The sequence below is a fragment of the Podarcis raffonei genome, chromosome 2 (genome assembly GCF_027172205.1).
Source record: "Podarcis raffonei isolate rPodRaf1 chromosome 2, rPodRaf1.pri, whole genome shotgun sequence".
Classification (NCBI taxonomy): Eukaryota; Metazoa; Chordata; class Lepidosauria; order Squamata; family Lacertidae; genus Podarcis; species Podarcis raffonei.
The window spans coordinates 37441624-37462758 of NC_070603.1; the positions used below are offsets into that span (position 1 = coordinate 37441624).

The 21135-nt window shown below is 43.1% G+C and overlaps 1 protein-coding gene across 1 annotated transcript in view; it reads left to right on the forward strand.

The window, feature by feature from the left end:
- MGAT5B (alpha-1,6-mannosylglycoprotein 6-beta-N-acetylglucosaminyltransferase B) overlaps positions 1-21135 on the forward strand; it is a 171318-nt gene that overhangs the window by 142594 nt on the left and 7589 nt on the right. The window contains exons 12-14 of the mRNA XM_053376036.1: positions 721-876; positions 5408-5554; positions 7257-7373. Coding sequence (XP_053232011.1) covers positions 721-876; positions 5408-5554; positions 7257-7373 — 420 coding nt within the window. The remainder of the gene's footprint in view (positions 1-720; positions 877-5407; positions 5555-7256; positions 7374-21135) is intronic.

Below are 21135 nucleotides of genomic sequence, written 5' to 3' on the forward strand. Positions count from 1 at the left end.
TTGGACTACAACTCCCATCATCCCTGAGCTCTGGCCTTGCTAGCTAGGGGTGATAGGAGTTGTAGTTCAACAACATCTGGGGACCCACAGGTTGAGAAAGGCTGCTCTAAGGGCATGGTAACATAATGTACTGGCATCACATTTTTTCTAACTGCTCAACACACTTCATTTTAGATTGCTACTTACAACATAGGAGCCGACTCCTAGGGGCCGAGGTCCCTTCACACCCCCCCCAATAAAATATTTGAGGGACCGTCCCTCCCCCATTTTGATGGGCATTGCCATTCAAATGATGTGCATGTGCCGCATCTTGTGATCAATTATGTGGAGCACGGCTTACCTGCCCCCCCATATTTTATTCAAGTTGGCACCCCTGACTTACAATAACCTGGTCAGGTAGGCCAGTATTATCTCCATATTATAGAGGTGGTGGCTGAGACTGAGAGATGGAGCAGCTTGCCTAAGGCCCACCCAGTATGCTCATGCTTGGAGTGTGAATTTAAATCAGGCACATATTAGATACCCTAATCATTATACTATCTGATCTCCCATTGTCTCTGCCGGAGTACATTTTTATTTGCTTGCTTAATTGGGGAAAGGTTACCATCTGGATGAGCCATGACAAAATCTATGCAGCTGGACGGAATTTTATATGTCCTCACGAATTCTGAACTTTGTGACTGGCAATCACAGATGAATTTCTTTCCTTTCTTTTCTCAGGGCAAAGAGAAGTTTCTAGCCATCCTGAACAAGTACATGGAGATCCACGGCACTGTTTATTACGAAACACAGCGCCCGCCTGAAGTCCCAGCTTTTGTGAAGAATCATGGTCTCTTGCCACAACATGAGTTCCAGCAACTCCTGAGAAAAGCCAAGGTATTTGCCACAGGCAGAAAGAAAGGGGGTTGCGGCCAAATGAAACTCTGGCAATAAGAAATTCTCCAGTTGTGGGATTGTTTTTTAAGAGTTATGTGCCAATCTGCTACAAGGCAAAGGTCTTGGAGAATGCAATGGAAATATTGTGGCAATAAAGATGTGGGAATCCACAGGGGGCAAAACCCTTAGGCAGTGCTCCAGGGATGGTAATGGTGGTTGGCTGTTTCTTTCTATATCGATCTATCAATCATCTATCACCTATCTATCTAACTATCTATATCTATCTATCTATCTATCTATCTATCTATCTATCTATCTATCTTAGAAGGAACCACGGAAGGGCGGGGAAGGGAAGTTGATGTTTAATGTTTTGCTTTGTATATGTGATTATGGAAAAACTCATATATATATGTGACGAAATAAAAGGGGGAAAATTAGAATAAGCAGCAGTAAGGAGTGGTTTCTGGCACTTTAATTTTTTTTCAATTTTTCAATTTTTATTGGAATTTTATCTACAACATAACACAAACCCCCTCACCTTCCCAATACACAAATCCACCCTCATTAAACGTGAACATAACATACAGTGAGCGTAACATACAACAATACAAACAAGCAAATAAAAAACTTCCTTTACCCTGTATCTGGCCTCCTTATTTTCTTCTTATAAACTGTTTCCTTTATGAATAATTATTAAGATTAAGATTTTTCTAATTCTAACTTAAATATTCACAAAGTCTCCTGCAGACATTAATCAAAACAAGTCCAGGTATGTATTTTAGGGAACTGTTTTGTGAAGTATTCCCTGCATTTTCCCCATGCTTTTTGAAACTCTTGTCTAGTGTGATCTCTAATTGCCTCTGTTAATCTAGCCAGTTCAATATACTCTAACAGTTTATCTTGCCATTCCTTTTTTGTTGGCACAGTTTCTTTTTTCCAGTTTTTAGCAATTAGGATCCTTGCCGCTCCTGTGGCATAGAGGAATATTTTCTGATCTTCTCTTGCTATGCACTTTACATGCTGTGCCTCTTGGCATAAGGTAGCAGGTACCATGCAAAAAATGATAATATTGTGGCCAAATCATGGAAATGAAATTCCGCTGTGAAAGCATTTCTCAGCCCAGATCTTATGGGATGTTTCTGCCATTAGAGAATGATAATGTCTGTTTTAAAGTTGGATTTACTTATTCCCTTTATTTTTTTACCAATTACATAAAAATTGAAATTTAGTTAAAGATGGATTTAGAATCATAGAATCATAGAGTTGGAAGAGACCACAAGGGCCATCGAGTCCAACCCCCTGCCAAGCAGGAAACACCATCAGAGCACTCCTGACATATGGTTGTCAAGCCTCTGCTTAAAGACCTCCAAAGAAGGAGACTCCACCACACTCCTTGGCAGCAAATTCCACTGTCGAACAGCTCTTACTGTCAGGAAGTTCTTCCTAATGTTTAGGTGGAATCTTCTTTCTTGTAGTTTGGAACCATTGCTCCGTGTCCGCTTCTCTGGAGCAGCAGAAAAAACCTTTCTCCCTCCTCTATGTGACATCCTTTTTTATATATTTGAACATGGCTACATCTAAACTAGCCAAGTATTCTTGTACTATCTCCTTAGTTATTCTGGGCTGTGTTTCCTCTGCTGAATCATTTGCTCCAAATTCTTCAGGTCGGGCATTGTTTTCTTTATCGGAGAAGACTGAGGCACCGAAGGCATTGAGGAGTTCAGCCCTTTCTGTGTCCCCTGTTTGCATTTCACCATCTTCTCCTCTGAGTGACCCCACTGTTTCTTTGTTCTTCCTTTTGCTATGAACATACCCATAAAAGCCTTTTTTGTTGCTTTTAACCTCTCTAGCAAGCCTGAGTTCATTCTGTGCTTTAGCTTTTCTGACTTTGTGTCTACATTATTTAGAGGTCTCTCATAACCAGAGGCCCTAAACTGTAGGTTGCTTAGCACTGGTAGGAGTACAGGCTTACAACACAAAACTAGTCAAGTCTACTCAGACGTAAAGCCTATTGAATTCAATTGGCCTTACTCCCAGTTACTAGGGAGCAGGATTGCAGCCTTAGTCACATAGCTTCTCCAGGGTCCTTGCTCTCTTATCTCAGTGGGCCATAGGACATGTTCAAACTAGAGCTCTTTGCCTGGAGTTAGTGGGGAAACTTTCTTTCTTTCTCTTTTTTGCCAGTTCATTCCACAGTGTGTTGCTGAATAATTTCTCCCCTCTCCTGATCTGATCACTCTGTAAGCCTGCTAATGGTTCACCTCCACAGCTGGTAATGCAAGGCTGATGAAGCCACTGCTTGTATGAAAATGGCATAATAGAATTAGAAGGGCAAAGTAGCGCAGAGCGGAAATGGTTTGGGAAAAGTTTAATCTCATTACGGGAAGAGATAGCTGAAGATCTTACAGATGGATCTTCTTCATAATTATAGAGTCAGGAGTTCCTGCAACCCTTTAGCTATCTTGCTAGTGCTTCTAAAGAATTCACTGAAGCATATAATTGCAACAAAGAATTTATTAGGTTCGTCTTCCATTTTCTGTCCATGAACATTTAAGTCTCAGGTGTCTACACATTATTTTCTGTGACTTGCTCATGTCTTTAGCGACTTCAGAATGGTTTTTACTTTCAGTGTAGGAATGGAGCTTGAATCCCACCTCCAAATCTTTTTTCAAACCTCCACCCATTTCCCTCCTCACACCCCGCAATGATCTAAATTGGGCACAATCCAGTCAAAGTTCACCACTCACTTGAAAGACCTTGACTAAAGCTATCTTCTGTGTGCCCCAACCCAGGGGCAGAGGAGGGGGGTGCAGTGGGGCGGTCCACCCCGGGTGTCACCACTGAGGGGGGTGACAAAATGTCGGGCGGCACTCACTGCAGGGCCTGCAGTGCACCCGAGCCACATGTCTCTCCTGGGAGTGACATGGTGGCTTGGGCACCCACAGGTTCCGCGGTGCCCCAAAGAAGTCTGCCCGCCACCTCCCCTCCAGCTGTAGAGTGGCTGAGTGGGAGAAGGCAGGCAAACTCCTCAAAGGCCTCATGGAGCATCCTGCCCCAGCTCGCCCTGTCCCATGGGCAGCTGGCCCCGCCCCTGGGTGCAGGGCATGCGTGCCACCCAGGTGCCCGATTGGCTTGCTCTGCCGCTGCCCCAACCCTCTGTGGTGGCACTCACCTGTCTGTCATGTCCTCCCCAGGGAGCCTTGCCCAGGTCCTCAACTTGATGGGTTTTGGTGCTGTGAAATGGCATTTTAATTGTATTTCCCCGGGCCTCTTAATCACCTGAACCTACTTTAAAATTGTTGTGCTGGTTTTTTATTATTGTATTATTGAAACTTATTCTTCTTAACTTAAGCTGCTCTGAGATGTTGCTTGGTATTGATGATGGTGGATATAAATTACTTACTCAGGCAAACTATCAAATAGATAAAATAACCAACAGTTCTTTTGCAGCTCATGATAAACAATTGCAAAGGCAGATTTGCCCATATACTCTGGGGTTCATTTCTCCCAGTAAGGTGAACCTCCATATGCCAACGAAACAAAACAAAACAAAACAAAACAAACACAAAACACTTATTGGTGGTGTTGCTCATGGAAGCACGTTGCTCAAAACAGCCATGTACCACCTCTTCCCAAGGGAAAGAAAGAGGGTAGGCCAGAAGATCTTGTGCAGAGACACCCCATGTGGATACAGAGATTTATTGTATTTATTTTACCAGTGGAGCAACTGGGGCACTGCCTGTCTACCTTCAACCAACCCCTCAGCTGCCCACCTTCTAATTTACAACAGCCAGTCGAGTGGCTGGCACTGCCTGTCAGTTTCCTCCTCCTTAGTTTCTGAGTTGATTCTTTGTAGATCTGAGCAGGGAGGAGGATGGGGACAAGGCTAGAATGAGTTGGTTCTGCCTGTCATTGGCTCTGGTGCCACCTACTGTTAGTCCTCCTGCCTTCCACCCTACCAGTCCCAATTGGCATCAGCCACCTTAATGTATTTCACAAAATGACATGAACATGCTAAAGGATAAGAGACAAGCCCAATCCCAAATTCACCAATTTCAACTCCTATGACTGTTTAAATTACGAATTTTTTTTTAAAAAAGGTTTCTAGCTCCACCCCTAGTTTCCTGGGCTAATTCAAATATTTTCATACGAAGGCAACAATATTTCTGAATAAAGAGTATTGTTAAGTGGAAGAATGAAACTGCAAAATGTTCAAAGACTATCGTTTGCTATCTGCCATGTTCGTTAAAATTATATGCAAATTGTTAATTAGTGACTACTGAAACATGCAAATGAGTAGAGGCTGTCTGGGCCACGTGTCCATTCAGCTTTTGTCCTCTTCAATGATACAGGTTGCTGGTACTGGACTAATTGCGGGACTTTCAGCCAACAGGTTTAAATGCCAAGCAAAGGATTGGTAGACCATTAACTCCCATGGCAAAGAACTGAAGGGTTAAACAAATAACTGAAATAGCTTTAAAATAACGTGGTTGCCAAAGATGCCTGAAATATCTGAATTTTCTCTTTGCAGCTCTTCATTGGGTTTGGTTTCCCCTATGAGGGCCCCGCCCCCTTGGAAGCAATAGCCAATGGGTGTGTTTTCCTGCAGGCTCGTTTCAACCCACCCCACAGTTCACTCAATCATGAATTCTTCAGAGGGAAGCCTACATCGAGAGAGGTATGCCTGCTCTGAAATTATGCAGCGAAGATCTTACACATGAGCCTAATTGATCTGGGTATTTATAAAGCAGGGATGGGCAGCCTGTGGCCCTCCAGGTGTTGCTAGACATGTCAGGGGTGATGGGAGTTGTAGTCCAGCAGCAATGTCACCATCCCTGATATACTTGCAGCTTCATCACTGCTCTAATAGTGGGGTAGGAGAGCTGAAAAAAGTTCACGTCTGGCAAGCAATGTGCCCCTCGGGTTTCAGATAGTACTTGGGTTGATGAGTCTAAAAGGCCCGGGACACAAATTTTCACAGCCCTCTTGCTGCTACGGTGGCTGATTTACCAGAAGTTTAGTATTTAGCATTAACTCTGGGAGTGTATACTCAATTCTGAATAAACTAAACCCCCTAGAGCAAAATATACATCTGAAGGTTTAGTTTGGTCAGAATTGAGTATACACTTCCATACATACATTATTTCTGGAAAATGAGCCACCATAGCTGCCAAAGGGCTGTGGAAATTTGTGTCCCAGGCTTCTTAGACTTGTCTACCCATGTATTTTCTGAAACCAAAGGATCACATTGCTTGCCAGATGTGAAATATATTGGCATTATTTTCAGCTCTCATAAAGGTAAAGGGACCCCTGACCATTAGGTCCAGTCGTGGCCGACTCTGGGGTTGTGGCGCTCATCTCGCTTTATTGGCCGAGGGAGCCGGCGTACAGCTTCCAGGTCATGTGGTCAGCATGACTAAGCTGCTTCTGGCGAACCAGAGCAGTGCATGGAAAAGCCGTTTACCTTCCCGCCAGAGCGGTACCTATTTATCTACTTGCACTTTGACGTGCTTTCGAACTGCTAGGTTGGCAGAAGCAGCGACCGAGCAACGGGAGCTCACCCTGTCGCAGGGATTCGAACCGCCGACCTTCTGATCGGCAAGTCCTAGGCCCACAATGCCAACTGCGTCCCGCACTGTACCCCACTGTAAATGTACCAGCCTTTCAGAGAACCAGTGTGTTCTGGGGGTAGGATTATGACCTTTGATTTGGGGCAGGAGTACATTGGGTGGGATTCAACCTAGTGCTAAGTCCCTCATTCCATCAGTGTGAAGATTTCACCATGGTCAACAATACATTATCTCCACTCCCCCAGTTCATGCCCCCTAAATCTGTTCTAAGATTTTCTCCAACCCTCTGGGGTAGATTTGTGTAGGGCATGTGCATCAGGGGGAAAGAGGGGAGAAGGTTCCTGTTGCTCAAGAAATCCTTGCACTGATGGGATGTAGTAGTTCATAATGCCTGTTGTTCTCTTCCAGCCTCAGTTCCCTCATTTGTAAAAATGTTTGGGGGGGGCTGTACAGGTGAGCTGTTGTGAGAATGAAGGAGAGCTGCTTCAAATGTCACTTTGCCATGATAAAATTATAATAAGAAAAAGTGCATACCTTGTAATATGTATATCGGTGCATGAGGGAAGGGTGAGGCAGTTAGCCACATCATGTACAGGGATCTGAGAAGATGCTTCTACCTGAATTAGTACATGTCTGAAAATGAACATTTCTTCCATGGCTTAAAGAAGTTTGTAGTATATATAAGCTCCACTCAGTTTCCTTTATTTCCTTATTGCCATTTCTGATCCTCACGCTTTGCTTTGTTTTCTGAAATGCTTGCAGTCACAGTGCCCCCTGCAGGAAGTATTATGTTTCCTTTCTGTATTTTAGGTACCCTCCCAGCATCCCTATGCAGAGGATTTTATAGGGAAACCCCATGTATGGACAGTGGACTACAATAATTCAGAGGAATTTGAAGCTGCTATCAAAGTCATTATGAGGACCAAGGTAACTGCCAGCCAAGCCTCCTGAAACATTATTAGTCATAGAAATTGAGCCTTTTATTTCAATATTTTGCCAAAAAATAAAAAATACCGCAGTGGGTGGATTCAACAAGGACAGTGTCAGGTTGAGAATGAGTGTGGGTTTGCAGTCCATCTCAGGAAAATAAAGAAAAACATGACCTATTTCAGGTGTATTCTATCCCTGCCCCTACAAACTGTAGGACAGAAAGTCAGGCCATCTGGATTAGAAGGTGTTAATAAGTGAGTGAGCTGTGTTTTGCTTTTACTTTCTTAACTTCTCCTCAAAGTTTCATTTTTCAAAATGTCACTTTCAACAAACACAGTTAAAAATAAAAGCTTGGCATTTAGAATCTCAAGACATGGGAGTGTGTCCCTTATGTGACTCCCAAAACACTCGAGTGTTTCATGACTGTTTCCAACTTTATTTTAAGATGTATATAGAGGTGGGGGAGAAATTTGATTCAGTTCACATTTAAAGGCAAGTTTACTTGATCTGCACTTTCTGAAGCAATGTGAGCCACAAAGACCTGTCCTTTGAAATTTTCACTTCTCTGAATTTTGCAATGCAGTTTCTCAGCCTATCCATATACAAAAACCCATATACTGTGGGAAAGTGTGCACAAAATTTCCACATATTCATGAAAATAACATGCAAGTATGCATTATATTAGGGGGAATTGCACTGCAGAAAAGGTGTCTGTTAGGCAAAATTGCATACAAATATGTATATGTTCAGATAAATTTGCAGAAGAAAAGAAAAGAGGGTTTTTCATGAAGACTTTAAAAAAAAAGAAAACACATATGGGAGAACTGAAGACTGGAAAAAAATGAGAACTGAAGACGAAACAGAACTGACAGATCCACCCATCCCTTCATGTACATAAACATAACATAGGACAGGCACACACATTTAACTATTTCATAGCAATGACCCACATATGGCAAACCCAATGCTGGCATTTCTGCTCCTGGTTTTACCAAGCACACATCTTTGCAGTTAAAAGCAAACTAAACTTACATTTGAAAGAAATACTTCTAAAGTGACTTTTGCAAGCATTCAAAGACCAAATGAGACACTGCAGTTAATATCTGGCTACTGCGAAAAATGGTTGCTACGCATTTTGTTCTCATTCTCCCCTGTAGAATATTGAGGGAGAATTTATACCTTGTGACTTGTGTGACAACAGAATGTTCAACAAGGCCTTAAGGATAGCCCAGTCGGGAGAACATGAGCCTCTTAAGAGACTCTTAATCTCAAGATCGTGGGTTTGAGTCCCACATTGCACAAAGAATTCTTGCACTGCAGGGAGTTGGACTAGATGTCCCTCATGGTTCCTTCAAACTCTGCAATTCTATGAATACAATTCTATGAAATAAACAGATGACCAGGCCTGCTGTCCGCACTGAGGTCTGCTCACGAGGGTGAAACACACATGTCATGAGTGACCCAAGGTTGCCTTTGCTAGTTGATACAAAAGAGGAAAGGGGAACCAGATGTATTTCCTGCACTTTTTTGAAAACTGTCACACCTTTGCCACTGTTAACATCTAGTTTAGCCCTAAGATATGAGTTTTAAGATTGCATGTACAGAAAGAAGTAACATCAGCCCCAGACCTCAGCATTTATACCTTTGTTTTCAGATAAATCTTTTCCAGCTTCTGGGCAATTTCTCAAAGATTGCTCTGCAGAGCCTCTCCTGTATCAGGAGATATTAACACAACTTGCCTGCTGTTCATTCCTACCATGCAAGTGCTATAAAAGCTCAGGATAATTTATCTTCTTTGATTTAATTATTCATTATTAGTATATTAGCAGTATTTGTATTAAGCCAGCCAACAATAAGAGGAAGAGCCTCAAGTGCTGCCTCTTAAATATGAGCATTGTAGACACACACACACACACACACACACACACACACACTTTTTTGAGAGAGAAAAATGACTGGGAAGTAAGGAAATGGACCTTCTGAAAAATGCAGCACCTGCTGTGTGATGCGGTTTCTCAAAGACTTTTAAAATGTATCTGTCATGAATATTTACTTCTCCCACAGCAGAAGCCTTTCAAGTTGTCCAGATCATTAAAGTCAATTCTCCTGGAGGGAGAAAATGTGCTGATCTCCATTTTGCTCACAATTTGCTTTGGGTGGGGGAGATGGGTGTCTCTGTTGTTTGAAAAGACAATGCGCTGCAAAATGGTGCCTCTCTTAATACCCAAGTCTGACTCAGAAGGTTGGCAGGAATCAGGGAATTCAAATCAACTGAGTGACGATTAAAAGGGATATTTTTTTTAGGAACCAGTGATTGCTGCTTCACACGTTACGTAGTAGCAACTCCAAGCTTGTCTCCAAGTGAACACAGGCCAGGAAGCTATCACCAGTCCCAGCTCCCCAATCAGTATACCTGGATCACCCAATCCACAGAGGGAGCCATATTGGTCTGTAGCAAAATAAAACACAAAGAGTCTGGTGGCTTCTTAAAGACTACAATGGTACCTTGGTTTACAACCATAATCCGTTCTGGAGGTCCGTTTGTAAACCAAAACAGGTTGTAACCCAAGGCGTGCTTTCACCAATGGGGCCTCCAAAAATGTTTTGTTCTTAATCCAAAAAAAATGGGTTGTAATCCAAAAAAAGGTTGCAAACCGGGACACGACACGCACTTCCGGGTTTGACGTGTTTGTAATCCAAAACGTATGCAAACCAAGACGTATGCAAACCAAGGTACCACTGTACTAGATTTATTTTTTTCATTACAGTTTCATAGACTGTAAAGGAAACAGCCACAATATATCTTCTCTTCCTTAAGGTGACACAAGACTCTTTTGTTTCTGTATGACACGAGACCTGAGAGATGGGGCCTTTTTAGTGGTGGCTCTGCCCTTGTGGAGTTCTGTTCCAGTTGAGATTCAAATCACCCTACCATCCCAGGTGGAAGTTAAAGACCTATCTATTCTGAGACTTTTCTCCCCACCCTTGCAAGTATACTATACTTCTGCTGCTGTGTTTGGTGCCTCTAGTTTCATCAGATGTTGTGGTTTTATATTTTATGTTAGTATGAAGTAAGCAGCTTTGTGAAGTCTTGGCCCTGAAACAAATAAATTAATATCCTTCCCCTTCAGCACTATTAAGTTCAATTAATCAAATTTAGACCGCTCAAACTAGCAACCAGGTAATAGGAAGCAATAACAACTCTCCAGCATCTGAGTAGCTAGTCTGATGTGGGGGGGGGTCTGATTTCCATATCTCCAAAATTTTGAGAAATACCCTGAGAAACATAACTATTCTCTGAGCATGTAAACAAGAGAAAATAGGGTAAATGGGAGGTTTCTTAATGTATTTGACTGAAGAGGCAACAGCAGATAGCATGATTAAAAGCAGGTGGGGCATGTCTCCTCACAAGCAGGCTCCATTGTCAGCCTTCTGCTATAGAAGCTGTGTATCTACTCTAAAACCACTTTGCTCCAACTGTGGGCCTATATTTGGTTCAAGTTCAAAATTGGCCCATAATGATGTAGGGCAAGATTTCCCTGTTGTTGGAGAACTGTATGAGATGAAAGCCTCCAAAGGGGGTCAAGTTGGGTCAGGCCTCACATTTCAAAAGAACGCGGCCAGGAAGCTAAAATAAGACCTTCAGAGCCTTCTTTTCTTTAACAAGTGTTAAACAGATTGAACTGCTTTCAATGAAGAGCAGAAGAGTGGCAATGAGACCTCTCCCCACCCATGCAGTAGACACACTTCAAACGGAGGACCAAGTTAGGCGCTCATCTTCCAGCTATGAATTCTGGTCTCTTATTGACTCGCTTTGAAAACCCAGAGCAATGTCGCTATATGAATCCTTAGGTTTTGTCATTCGTATAAATGACAGGAGCTGTTTGTTCAACTCCTCGGTCTCAGACAGAAAGGTGGGGCTGCATCAGCAAGAAATTAGTGTTGGGGGGGATTGGTTTTGTTCACATTTCAGTCTGCACTTCTCAAACCAATATGCAAACTGACACATGATTATCCTTCAAAATTCACACTCCCCTGAATTTTGTAGTACAGTTCTCTGAACAAATGATGTTTACAAAAATGCTTCTGCTAGGGAAAAGAGTGCAGAATAATACTGGCTGTTGTGGCAATGCTGGGCCAGGTAGCAGGAGTCCTCTTTGGCTGATGAAGTGGAGGCCTCTGATAAGGAAGTCAAAGGGCTTGCTCCAGACGTGTTGCTACCTGACAAACCTGCAGTACCTGTGTCCCACCTAACCGGAGGGTGTGGCACTGCCATCCTCAAACTCAGAGGACTCCATGGGGGACTCAATGAAATCAGAGACTCCCCCACTCTGGGACAGTAAGAGACCAATGAAGAGAGCCGGACTCCTTTCAGCAAAGCAGCACCTTCCAGTATGGGCGAGACTCACCATCAGGAGGCAGTAGTGTTACTATCATACAGGGCTGAGGTTGTTCCCTGCTGAAGCAACAGAGGAGCTTTGTGTATGTAGAGCACAGGTTGAGCCCCTGGCTTCCAGCTGAACCATTCTCCATCTATTCTTGCAAATTTGCACTAAAATACTGATTAATTTTCAAGGGAAACTTTTTTTTTTTAAAAAAAGCAAAAATGTGGAAATGTGAAGAACTGAAGACTGGAAAATGAGAAACCAGAGGAAACAAAAATTAACATATTTGCCCAATCAGCAGACAGGTGGGTGGGCAAGGTCATCCCATAAACAGCAGGGATACCAAGAAGGATGTGATGCAGCTGCCCTCAAGGGCGGAACCAGAAGTGGTAGTGATCACACATGGGGTAGAAGCAAACAGAGTCAGGGGCTCCAGGTTCTAGCTTAACAGCTCCTGATCCCACTGACAACAATGGAGTTTGGATCCACCCTTCATTTTAGTTTAAGATGTAAGAAAACTTGGATACCACAATGCAACTGAAATGTGCTGTGAAACTCTGAGAGAAAATGGTTGGCTGGCGTACCCCCTCAACCCTGTCCTACCCTCAGTTCCCATTCCGGAACGCATCTTCCTAGGCTACTCCCTCAACACATTAGAGCTGCTTTCAGAAATATGTTCTGTAAACCACCCGGAAAGCGGTAGAGAATACAAAGCGATTTGCAGCCACTTTGCTCCTTTTTATTTTTAAAGGGCTGGGATATTAGAGATGCTGTCAAGGCAATTAGGCCTAAAAACTGACCTACCTTAAAAGCTTGAAAGCCTTATTATAGTCTTTTTGCTGTTGGGTTCCCCTGATATTTTGTCTTTGAAACACTGTTCTGCTGCAGCAGGAAATGTACAAAGTAAAAAAAACAACGGCAAGGTTGAGGAGGAGACTGGGTGGCTTAGAATGGACGTTCTCAACAGGCTGTCTATGTCCTGAAGTTTTATTCCCCTGCCTCCAATCTGACTAGAATGGGAATCTTTGAATTTGTGAGTAATACAGAGGTAGTCAACATGGCATCCTCCAGATGTTTCTGAATTACAGCTCCCATCATCTCCAAGCATGGGCCATGCTGGTTAGACCTGATTAGTCAAACAACATCTGGAAGCCACCACATTGGCTACCCCTACAGTAGATAGTCTAAGTGTGCAGAGCTCCTTCTCTTGTTGAGCTGAATGAAGAGCATTGCTTGTTACTAAAGCTTCTGCAAGCTTCTCTGTGCTGGGTTTATGTCTGCACAGTTTGTGGACCCACCAGCCAAACACAGCTGAGCTAGAAGCTCAAGAGCTCCCCCTCAGAGGTTGTGCTGGCCTAGTTTATGCACTCATGTTTTTGGTCCAGCTATCCAACATAAGTTATGGTTCCTGGAGATAATTATAGCAAGAGCTTACCTTTTTTTCCCTTGCGACACTCAGCATCTCATAGCATAAGGAGAGGAGACTACAGAGCAGCTGCGTGAAGCTAAGAGAACATGTGAGACAAAAAAGACAAATTGCAGCCCACGGGGAAAGGTGACACTGGGAGTATTGTCCCTGTGATGAATTACAGCTCTTAGCAGAGAGGTTAAAGGCGACAGGCAGAGACGGGGTGGCTTTCCTTTGAGGTCACTTGCTTGAACTTCAGCTTCTACATTTTCAAAGAAAAAACCACGGTTCTTACACAAGCAATTTAATACAGCCAATATTCTGGTGTAGTGAAGGGAGAAGCCTTCATTATATTAAAGTCAAATGTACAGGAATATAATGGAAAATTATATATTTCAGGCTATGCTTGGGAGAGTAGCATATTAAGCATTGCTGTGAAAATAGCTGGTTAAAATATCCCCAGGCTGCTGCTACACACTGTTAGACAATTGCATTATTTTCTATTTATTTGGCTGATAACATTTAGGTTGGGCTTTCTCCCCCCTACCTTCCTCCCACAATTTTGTTTGAGAAGGATTCATTATTCTTCTCGGAGCTATGATTCCTGTTGGAGACCCAGATTCCTGTGGAGAAATCATATATTTGAATCTATTCCTGGGTTGTGGGTATGTTTGCTTGCTACCCATTATTTGAATGGAGGCGCCCTCTTTTAAGAGACTATTTATCATGGTACATTGGTACTGCTGCAATAAAGCCAACTTCCAGAGCACCTCTACAAAAATGTGGCTCAGCTGACATGCCTAGAGACTGAGAGGAAGCTCACATCTAGGTGAGATGACCTGTTACTATGTTAGCCACCCTGAGTGGCTGGAGCAACACAGTCAGATGGTATTACTACTACTACTACTACTACTACTACTACTACTACTACTGGCCATTGTTACTACCAACCTTACAATATGCTTGTGAAACATGGACAACTTATAAACGCCATCTCCAACTCCTCAAAAGATTCCATCAACGGTGTCTCTGAAAAATTTTACACATCACTTGGGAAGACAGGCGAACTAATATCAGTGTACTGGCAGAAGCAAAGAGCACCAGTGTTGAAGCAATGATTCTTCAGTATCAACTTCATTGGACTGGTCATGTTGGGCAGATGCCTGATGATCGTCTTCCAAAGCAACTACTCTATTCTGAACTTAAAAATGGAAAGCGTAATGCTTGTGGTCAACAAAAGAGGTTTAAAGACTGTCTCAAGGCAAATCTTAAAAAATGTAGTATAAACACTGACAACTGGGAAACATTGGCCTGTGAGCGCTCCAGTTGGAGAACAGGCTTTACCAAAGGTGTCATGGGCTTTGAAGACACTTGAACTCAGGAGGCAAGGGAGAAACGTGCTAAGAGGAAGGCACGCTTGGCAAATCCACACCGTGATCAACTCCCACCCGGAAACCAATGTTCCCACTGTGGAAGGATGTGTGAATCCAGAACTGGCCTCCACCCTCACTTACGGACTCATTGTTAAAACCGTGTTTATGGAAGACAATCTTACTCGGCTATGAGTGATCGCCAAAGAAGAAAGATTGTTCTCCATACAGCAACTGAGTCTTCATACCTGTTTCCCAACCAAGAAGGAAATATTAGATTTATTCAAGGGAATGTTCCTTGTTACAGAGTATCAATGGTATGCTGACTGTTTGGCCAAAATAATAAATTTTCATTCATTCAGAGTATCAATGGGACTCCCCCTTTAATGACTCCTTGGTATTACTGAGTTCCTCACACCTGAACTCTCCAAGTGGTGTAGTTATGAACATCACATTAGCACAGACATCTGTCTGAAGCTGCTATTTGCATTTCAAGGGAAGCTTCCGTTGCTGCCAATGGAATTGTGGCAGGGAGAGAAAAAGTTAACCATTCCCTTCCTAAGGCTGCTCCAGTTATCCATTGGCTGCTATTTACATAACCAAAAACAACAACAATAGCATTCATGCAATTAATGCCAAGTCCAGTTTGGGCCTCGGTGAAGAAGGGCTTCTCACAGAGACTGCTGTTCCAGAATAGCATGTGATATTGTATCTGGGCCTATTTTAAAAGGAAGGTACACATCTGTTTCTTTGAGTTATTTCTTCCTCTCAGTGCTGCTAATAGCCTCACAAAGTCCAAAGGGGCCTACTAAACAAACATTGTGTTTATGCCATGGATGTCAAAGAGAATACATACTGTTAAGTGTCTTCTGACATGTTTTTCTTTCCCCCACCCACCCATTTCCCATTTTACCCACCTTATGCCTATTCAGCTAGATAAACCTGAACATAATTAAGAAAAACTTGTTACTTCTTCGCTTCTTATGCAGGCTGTCAGGGCTACACATGCTGGTGGTTTTTGATGGCTCCTGTTGTGAGGATGGCATCTGTTCCCTTCCTGGCACCAGAGTGCAAAGGGAGTCTTTGATGGATGAGAGAAACGTGGTTTCCCAGCCCCTCTGGAATCTCCCCCTCCTCCACTGTGGCTCTCATTCAAATCACCCTCCCTGCCTTCCCTTGGGCACAACCACTTTCCTCATTATCTTGTCTTTTCTGCATTCTTCCTCCTGCCCTTGTCCCTGTAATCAAAGCACTCATCTTCGCTACACTATTTCTGATGACCCATCTGTTCACCATGGTCCCAAGAGCACCTCTTGCATTATCTCTTTCTTTTCTTCCTTCTGTTTATACATTCAGATTGTGCAGTCAAGGCCACAGCAAAGTGCCAATTCCTCCAAAATAATTGTTTAATTAAAATCCGACACTTCCTACCTCCTGTTGGTCACTGCGGTGTTTTGAGACCTTTCCAGAACACCATCTATCATAAGAGCGGCGGTCTCCCTCTGCGGGAGAAAGAGGATACAAACACGCTCCGTTTGAGGCCAGATTCCATTTTACATTGTACCCAGGTAGACCTACTGAACTTAGCACAAAGTGCCAAAATGTAATTTAGTAGAACATTAGCTCTGATGGTGCCAGGTTCTGGCCTTGGAACTGAGGGGAAGCCAAAACCTAATTGAGAGGTGAAGCATTGTACCAGAGCCAAGTCTGCTTACTTATTCTTTGAGGGCTGTGCAATTTAGCTGCGGGATGACTCTGCTGGTATTAGACTCTCTAGAGTAAATTAAATAAAAATTATTCTTTGCGGCCACTAAGTGTGGCATTGTGCCATTGTGTGTTTCATGTGATGATTGCATTTGTCTTATGATGCCTTGGTTGTTTTAAGCCTTAGTTGCCTTTATGCAATCCTAAGAAGTACTTTTTCTCTCCTTCAAGCAGTGCCCATCTGATGGGTAGGAAATAGTTTACTCATGATCAGATGCCATGGTGATAATGATCGAAGGAACCACTCCTCCAGAGAGTGAAACAAGCTCACTCCAAGGAAAGCCTGATGATGAAGTGGTACTTAGTCAGCTTCAGGCCAAGAGCATGACATATGCCGACACTTGACTTGCTCAAGACCAGTTATTTTGATGGATTTTGATCAAAAGGTTTTTTATATGTGTTCTTAAGTTCAGAGAATTAGGCCACCACAATCTGTCTTAATACAGTGATTTGTTCTGCTCCTTCTTGGGGAGCCAGACAAGCTAAAGTCTCACCACAAACCTGGTATTCTGCAAGTAATGGCTTCACAATTTTTAGGCCCTTCTGCCTTCATTTGGAGCTTTTGTTCCTTTGTAGGTTGAGGCATCAATCCTATGCACGCTTACCTGGGAGTAAGGCTTATTTATTTAATCATTCCCTTTATTTCCCACCTTGACTACCTGGAGCCCAGGGTGGGGTAGTATGTGACTCTCTCCTTTCTCCATATAGCTTTCAATGAGGTAGGTTAAACCAGGGGCACTGCATCCCATTTTGTCGCTTGAGGTAAAACAGGAAGTGCCGCCCTGCCACCAGCTGTGCCACCTGCCGCACTGCCTCCACCACCAGTGGAGAAGTGGAGCCAGCACTGGCATCCATTTCCATCAAGATCTCACCTAAACCTCATGAGATCCCATACACTCCATGAGGTCTTTCAAGATTTCAGTGAGATTTCTCCAGAAATCATTGCCGATGCCAGCAGCAGAGGAAATGAGCGAGTGGGGGCCCCGTGGGTGTTCCCCCATCTCGGGGGCTTCACCCTGCCTCATGGGTGCTCCAGGCCTGGGTTAAGCTGAGACTTGGTCTTTACAGCTGAGTAGAGAGATGAACTCTGATCTCCCAGATCCTAGTCCAACACTCTAACCACCACACCACACAGGCTCTCACTATATACTACACTCTGGCTCTGAGTAGATGTACGTAGGGCTGCACTGTAAGGATTGTTCCATAGGTACCAGCTGTTTTCTAGTACTTTTTTTTTATTAATCATCTTCCCAATTTTACATTTGATGGATGCTTAAAAACAAAAAACAAATCTGTTAATCTGTGCATATGTGCACTAGATTCTTGACATACGCAGGCAGCCTTTGTAGAGAGTAAATATTGCTGAATGTGCTTGAGTTGCAACTGTTCTGTAATAAGCCCAAAGAGATCCATTCTGAAACAGCTAGAAATGAGGAGTTAACAAATAAAACTGCAAACACACCCTGCTTAAAAAGCCAGTGCAAGTCAGTCTCTCGTGCAGTAAATAAATTTAGTGACTTGCTAGTTGCGATGGTGCTATTGTGAGCATTTCGAAATGGTGTTTGTGGGCATTCTGTAGACCTTCTCTTTGCCTTCTCCTCCATCTCCATTGCCTGTGTCAGAGCCACAGTTACTTTATTTATGCACTACCTTCTCATATCTTCAAAGCATTTTGCACCATGTGGTGTCCATTGAGAAGGCACCTACCATCCATGCCTTTTGTAGTCTATTACTGTTGAGTCCATCCATCATGGCCGTCCATCAGTGGTGCTCTTGCAGCCTTCCTTGTGCCATTTGTTTGAAAAGAACCCAGCGGAGCAGAAGGCCATTGCTGACATATGCATGAAACTGCCCATATGAAACCAGGTGCAGTTCGAGGTGTTGATTCTAGCATTTGAAGCGCTAAACAACTTGAGACCATGTTCCCTAAGGGACCACCTCATCCCATTTTCTCCTGCCCATCAACTGTGCTGCTTGGATGGGGCACAGCTGAGAGTATAACATGCCCCAGAGGTGCACTTAGCTTGTACCAGAAGCTGGGCTTTTAGTGTTGCAGCTCCAGCGCTCTGGAATCAGCAGCTGAAATTCAGTAGGTGCCTAGCATCTTGATATTTAGGTGCTGAATGTATTTAGGTACTGAATGTATTTTTTAACTAAGAAGGCTTTTCCTTGTGTGGTCCTATCGAATGTTAACTATATAGTTGTAGAAATGGTTGTATTGTTTTTAGAGTCTGTGTCTTTTTTCATTTCACCTCATTTCATCTTAGCTTCTGGTTGTAAAGCATTTTTTAAATCTGCCAAATAAATAAATAAGCTGGTGAAATGCAACATTGACACCACCAGTACCACAAAAGCAGATTTCTCTTTTTTCTCTCTTGCTTTTAGAATTAAAGTAGGACAATTCTGTCTTATAGAAATCTATTTTATGTGTGAACAATGAAGTACAATGCAGAGCTCTCTGCTAGGAGAGTCGAGTAGGCAATCTGTGCTACGACAAGCTAGACACTTCTATTTAAGGAACTCACAGAAGCGCCCATCACTTTCCTGTCTGAAGGTTCCCAAATCAAACCAGGGCAAGTTCAATAATTCATAGGCAGTATCAACTCCTATCATTATGTCGAAACTGATTACCGTTTGCACCTGTAATTAGATATAATGGGTACAATCTCCAGCCTTGCTGAACTCTCATCTGAGATATTTATGGCAGAAGGTTGCTTAGCAGTGTCTCCTACAGCCTTTGGAGTTATTCATACATCAGAAGAGAAGAAGTAACTCCATTTCGCACATATGTGACTGGAACAGTAGACAGAAGATGGGTCATAAACTGAGAGAGAGCCCTTGGCTTGTGACTCATTTGCTGCTCATTGCCTGCTGAGATGCTCCTAGGACAGTGACATTATCATAGCATCCTAGAGCTGTAGGATTAGTATGGTTCTGAACTTCGACTAGCTAGAGCACAGGGATCCAATGTGATGCCTTCCAGATATTGCTGGACTACACCACCCATAACCCCTACCATTAGCCATGCTAGCTGAGGCTGATGGGAACTGTAGTCTGGAAACACCTGGATGGCATCATGTTTTCTGCCCCTGATCTAGATGTTGTGTATCCCTTGTGGACAAGTCCCACTGTAGTGGTGGAGTTCTGGTCAGTCTTCTGTGGATCCATCACCATGTGAGAAGTGTTCTGAACATAAGGATTCTTCCTTTTGGAATAGTTTCATGACAAATGGTGAAGCAGTATAACAGGGGGAAAATTACACAGGATATTAACAATAGACAAAAAAAGTATCCAATGTCAACCTCGTTTTGGCTGTTTTGTTAAGTCCCCCCCCCCCCCATTTGTTTCCATTTTTCAAAGGCAGCTGCAATTTGTGAAGCTTACATTAACAGAGAATACTTTATATGGCTGGATGATTTGAATCTGAAAAGTTTGTTAGACATGAACTTCAGTGAGATAATTCTTCCATCAGCTTTAGCTACCTGAACAATCTTCCCATTATTGTGCTGGACCACAAAGTTTGGGAGGTGTCCAGATGCCAGCTAGATGAATGCTGAAAGATACTTTTGAGATATGGCTCTCCTCCCATTGGCAGTCTGCTGCCAAAAAGCAAATGCATGAGGAACAAAGTAAGAATAGAGGTGTTCCATAATCCATTCCTAAAATGTACTATCCATTTGAATGATAAAGGCAAAGGAGATCACATAGCGTGTATAAATAGCAGCCAGAACATGAGAAATCACAGCAATTCGGAGCTGCTACACCTTATCTCTGCGTGCATCCAAATGTGTCTCTTTTGTCTACAGCCTCGTACACTCTACCAGAATTGATTTCAAAATACCAAGACTGTAGAAACTTGTCTTTGTTGCAGACAAGAATCTGAGCACAGATTGTCTCAGTTACTTTACTTGATTAATGCTTGGTTTTTGTGCATAGATGCAACCTATTCATACTGAGCTTTCAGCTGAAATTTGGAATCCTATTAAAGGAGTCACTGAGTGTCCAACCATAATTTAAGGCCCCCAAGTTATTGAATCCCTCCTACCTCCCATCTTACTACTGCTTCAGCTTCCATAATTATGGTAATGCTGGAAAACACACATAGTTTTGAACTTAGGCATGGTGTTGTTGTTCTTTAGTCATCTGGTCGTGTCAGACTCTTCGTGACCCCATGGACCAGAGCACTCCAGGCACTCCTGTCTTCCACTGCCTCCAAAAGGAGAAATAATGTGATGGTCACTTGAGTATGATTGCAGGAGGTTCTGTACAGATGAAAAGTTTGTTTATACCTTTATTAACATGATTTATGCACATTGGGCCCCCACAAGGGAGCTGTGATTGATCTGAGATGAGGCAGCTTTGATTCCCGGGGCTAACAGTGGAGTCTCATGATGCACAATACTTTTCCTTACTGGGGTTCATTATAGTTAGACCTGATTTGGAAGAGACAGCCCTTCAGTTAGAATACTTTCCTCTGTTTAAAAAAAGGGACATACAGTGGTACCTCGGGTTAAGAACTTAATTCGTTCTGGAGGTCCGTTCTTAACCTGAAACTGTTCTTAACCTGAGGTACCACTTTAGCTAATGGGGCCTCCCACTGCTGCCGCACGATTTCTGTTCTCATCCTGAAGCAAAGTTCTAAACCCGAGGTACTATTTCTGGGTTAGCGGAGTCTGTAACCTGAAGTGTCTGTAACCTGAAGCATCTGTAACCCAAGGTACCACTATACAACCACCCTTTTGGTGAGTAATGGGAAAACAACTAAGCTGGTCCCAGTCTCTATGAAATTCAGAACCTTCATTATGGAAGGCAGACAGCAAGCTGGGCACTCC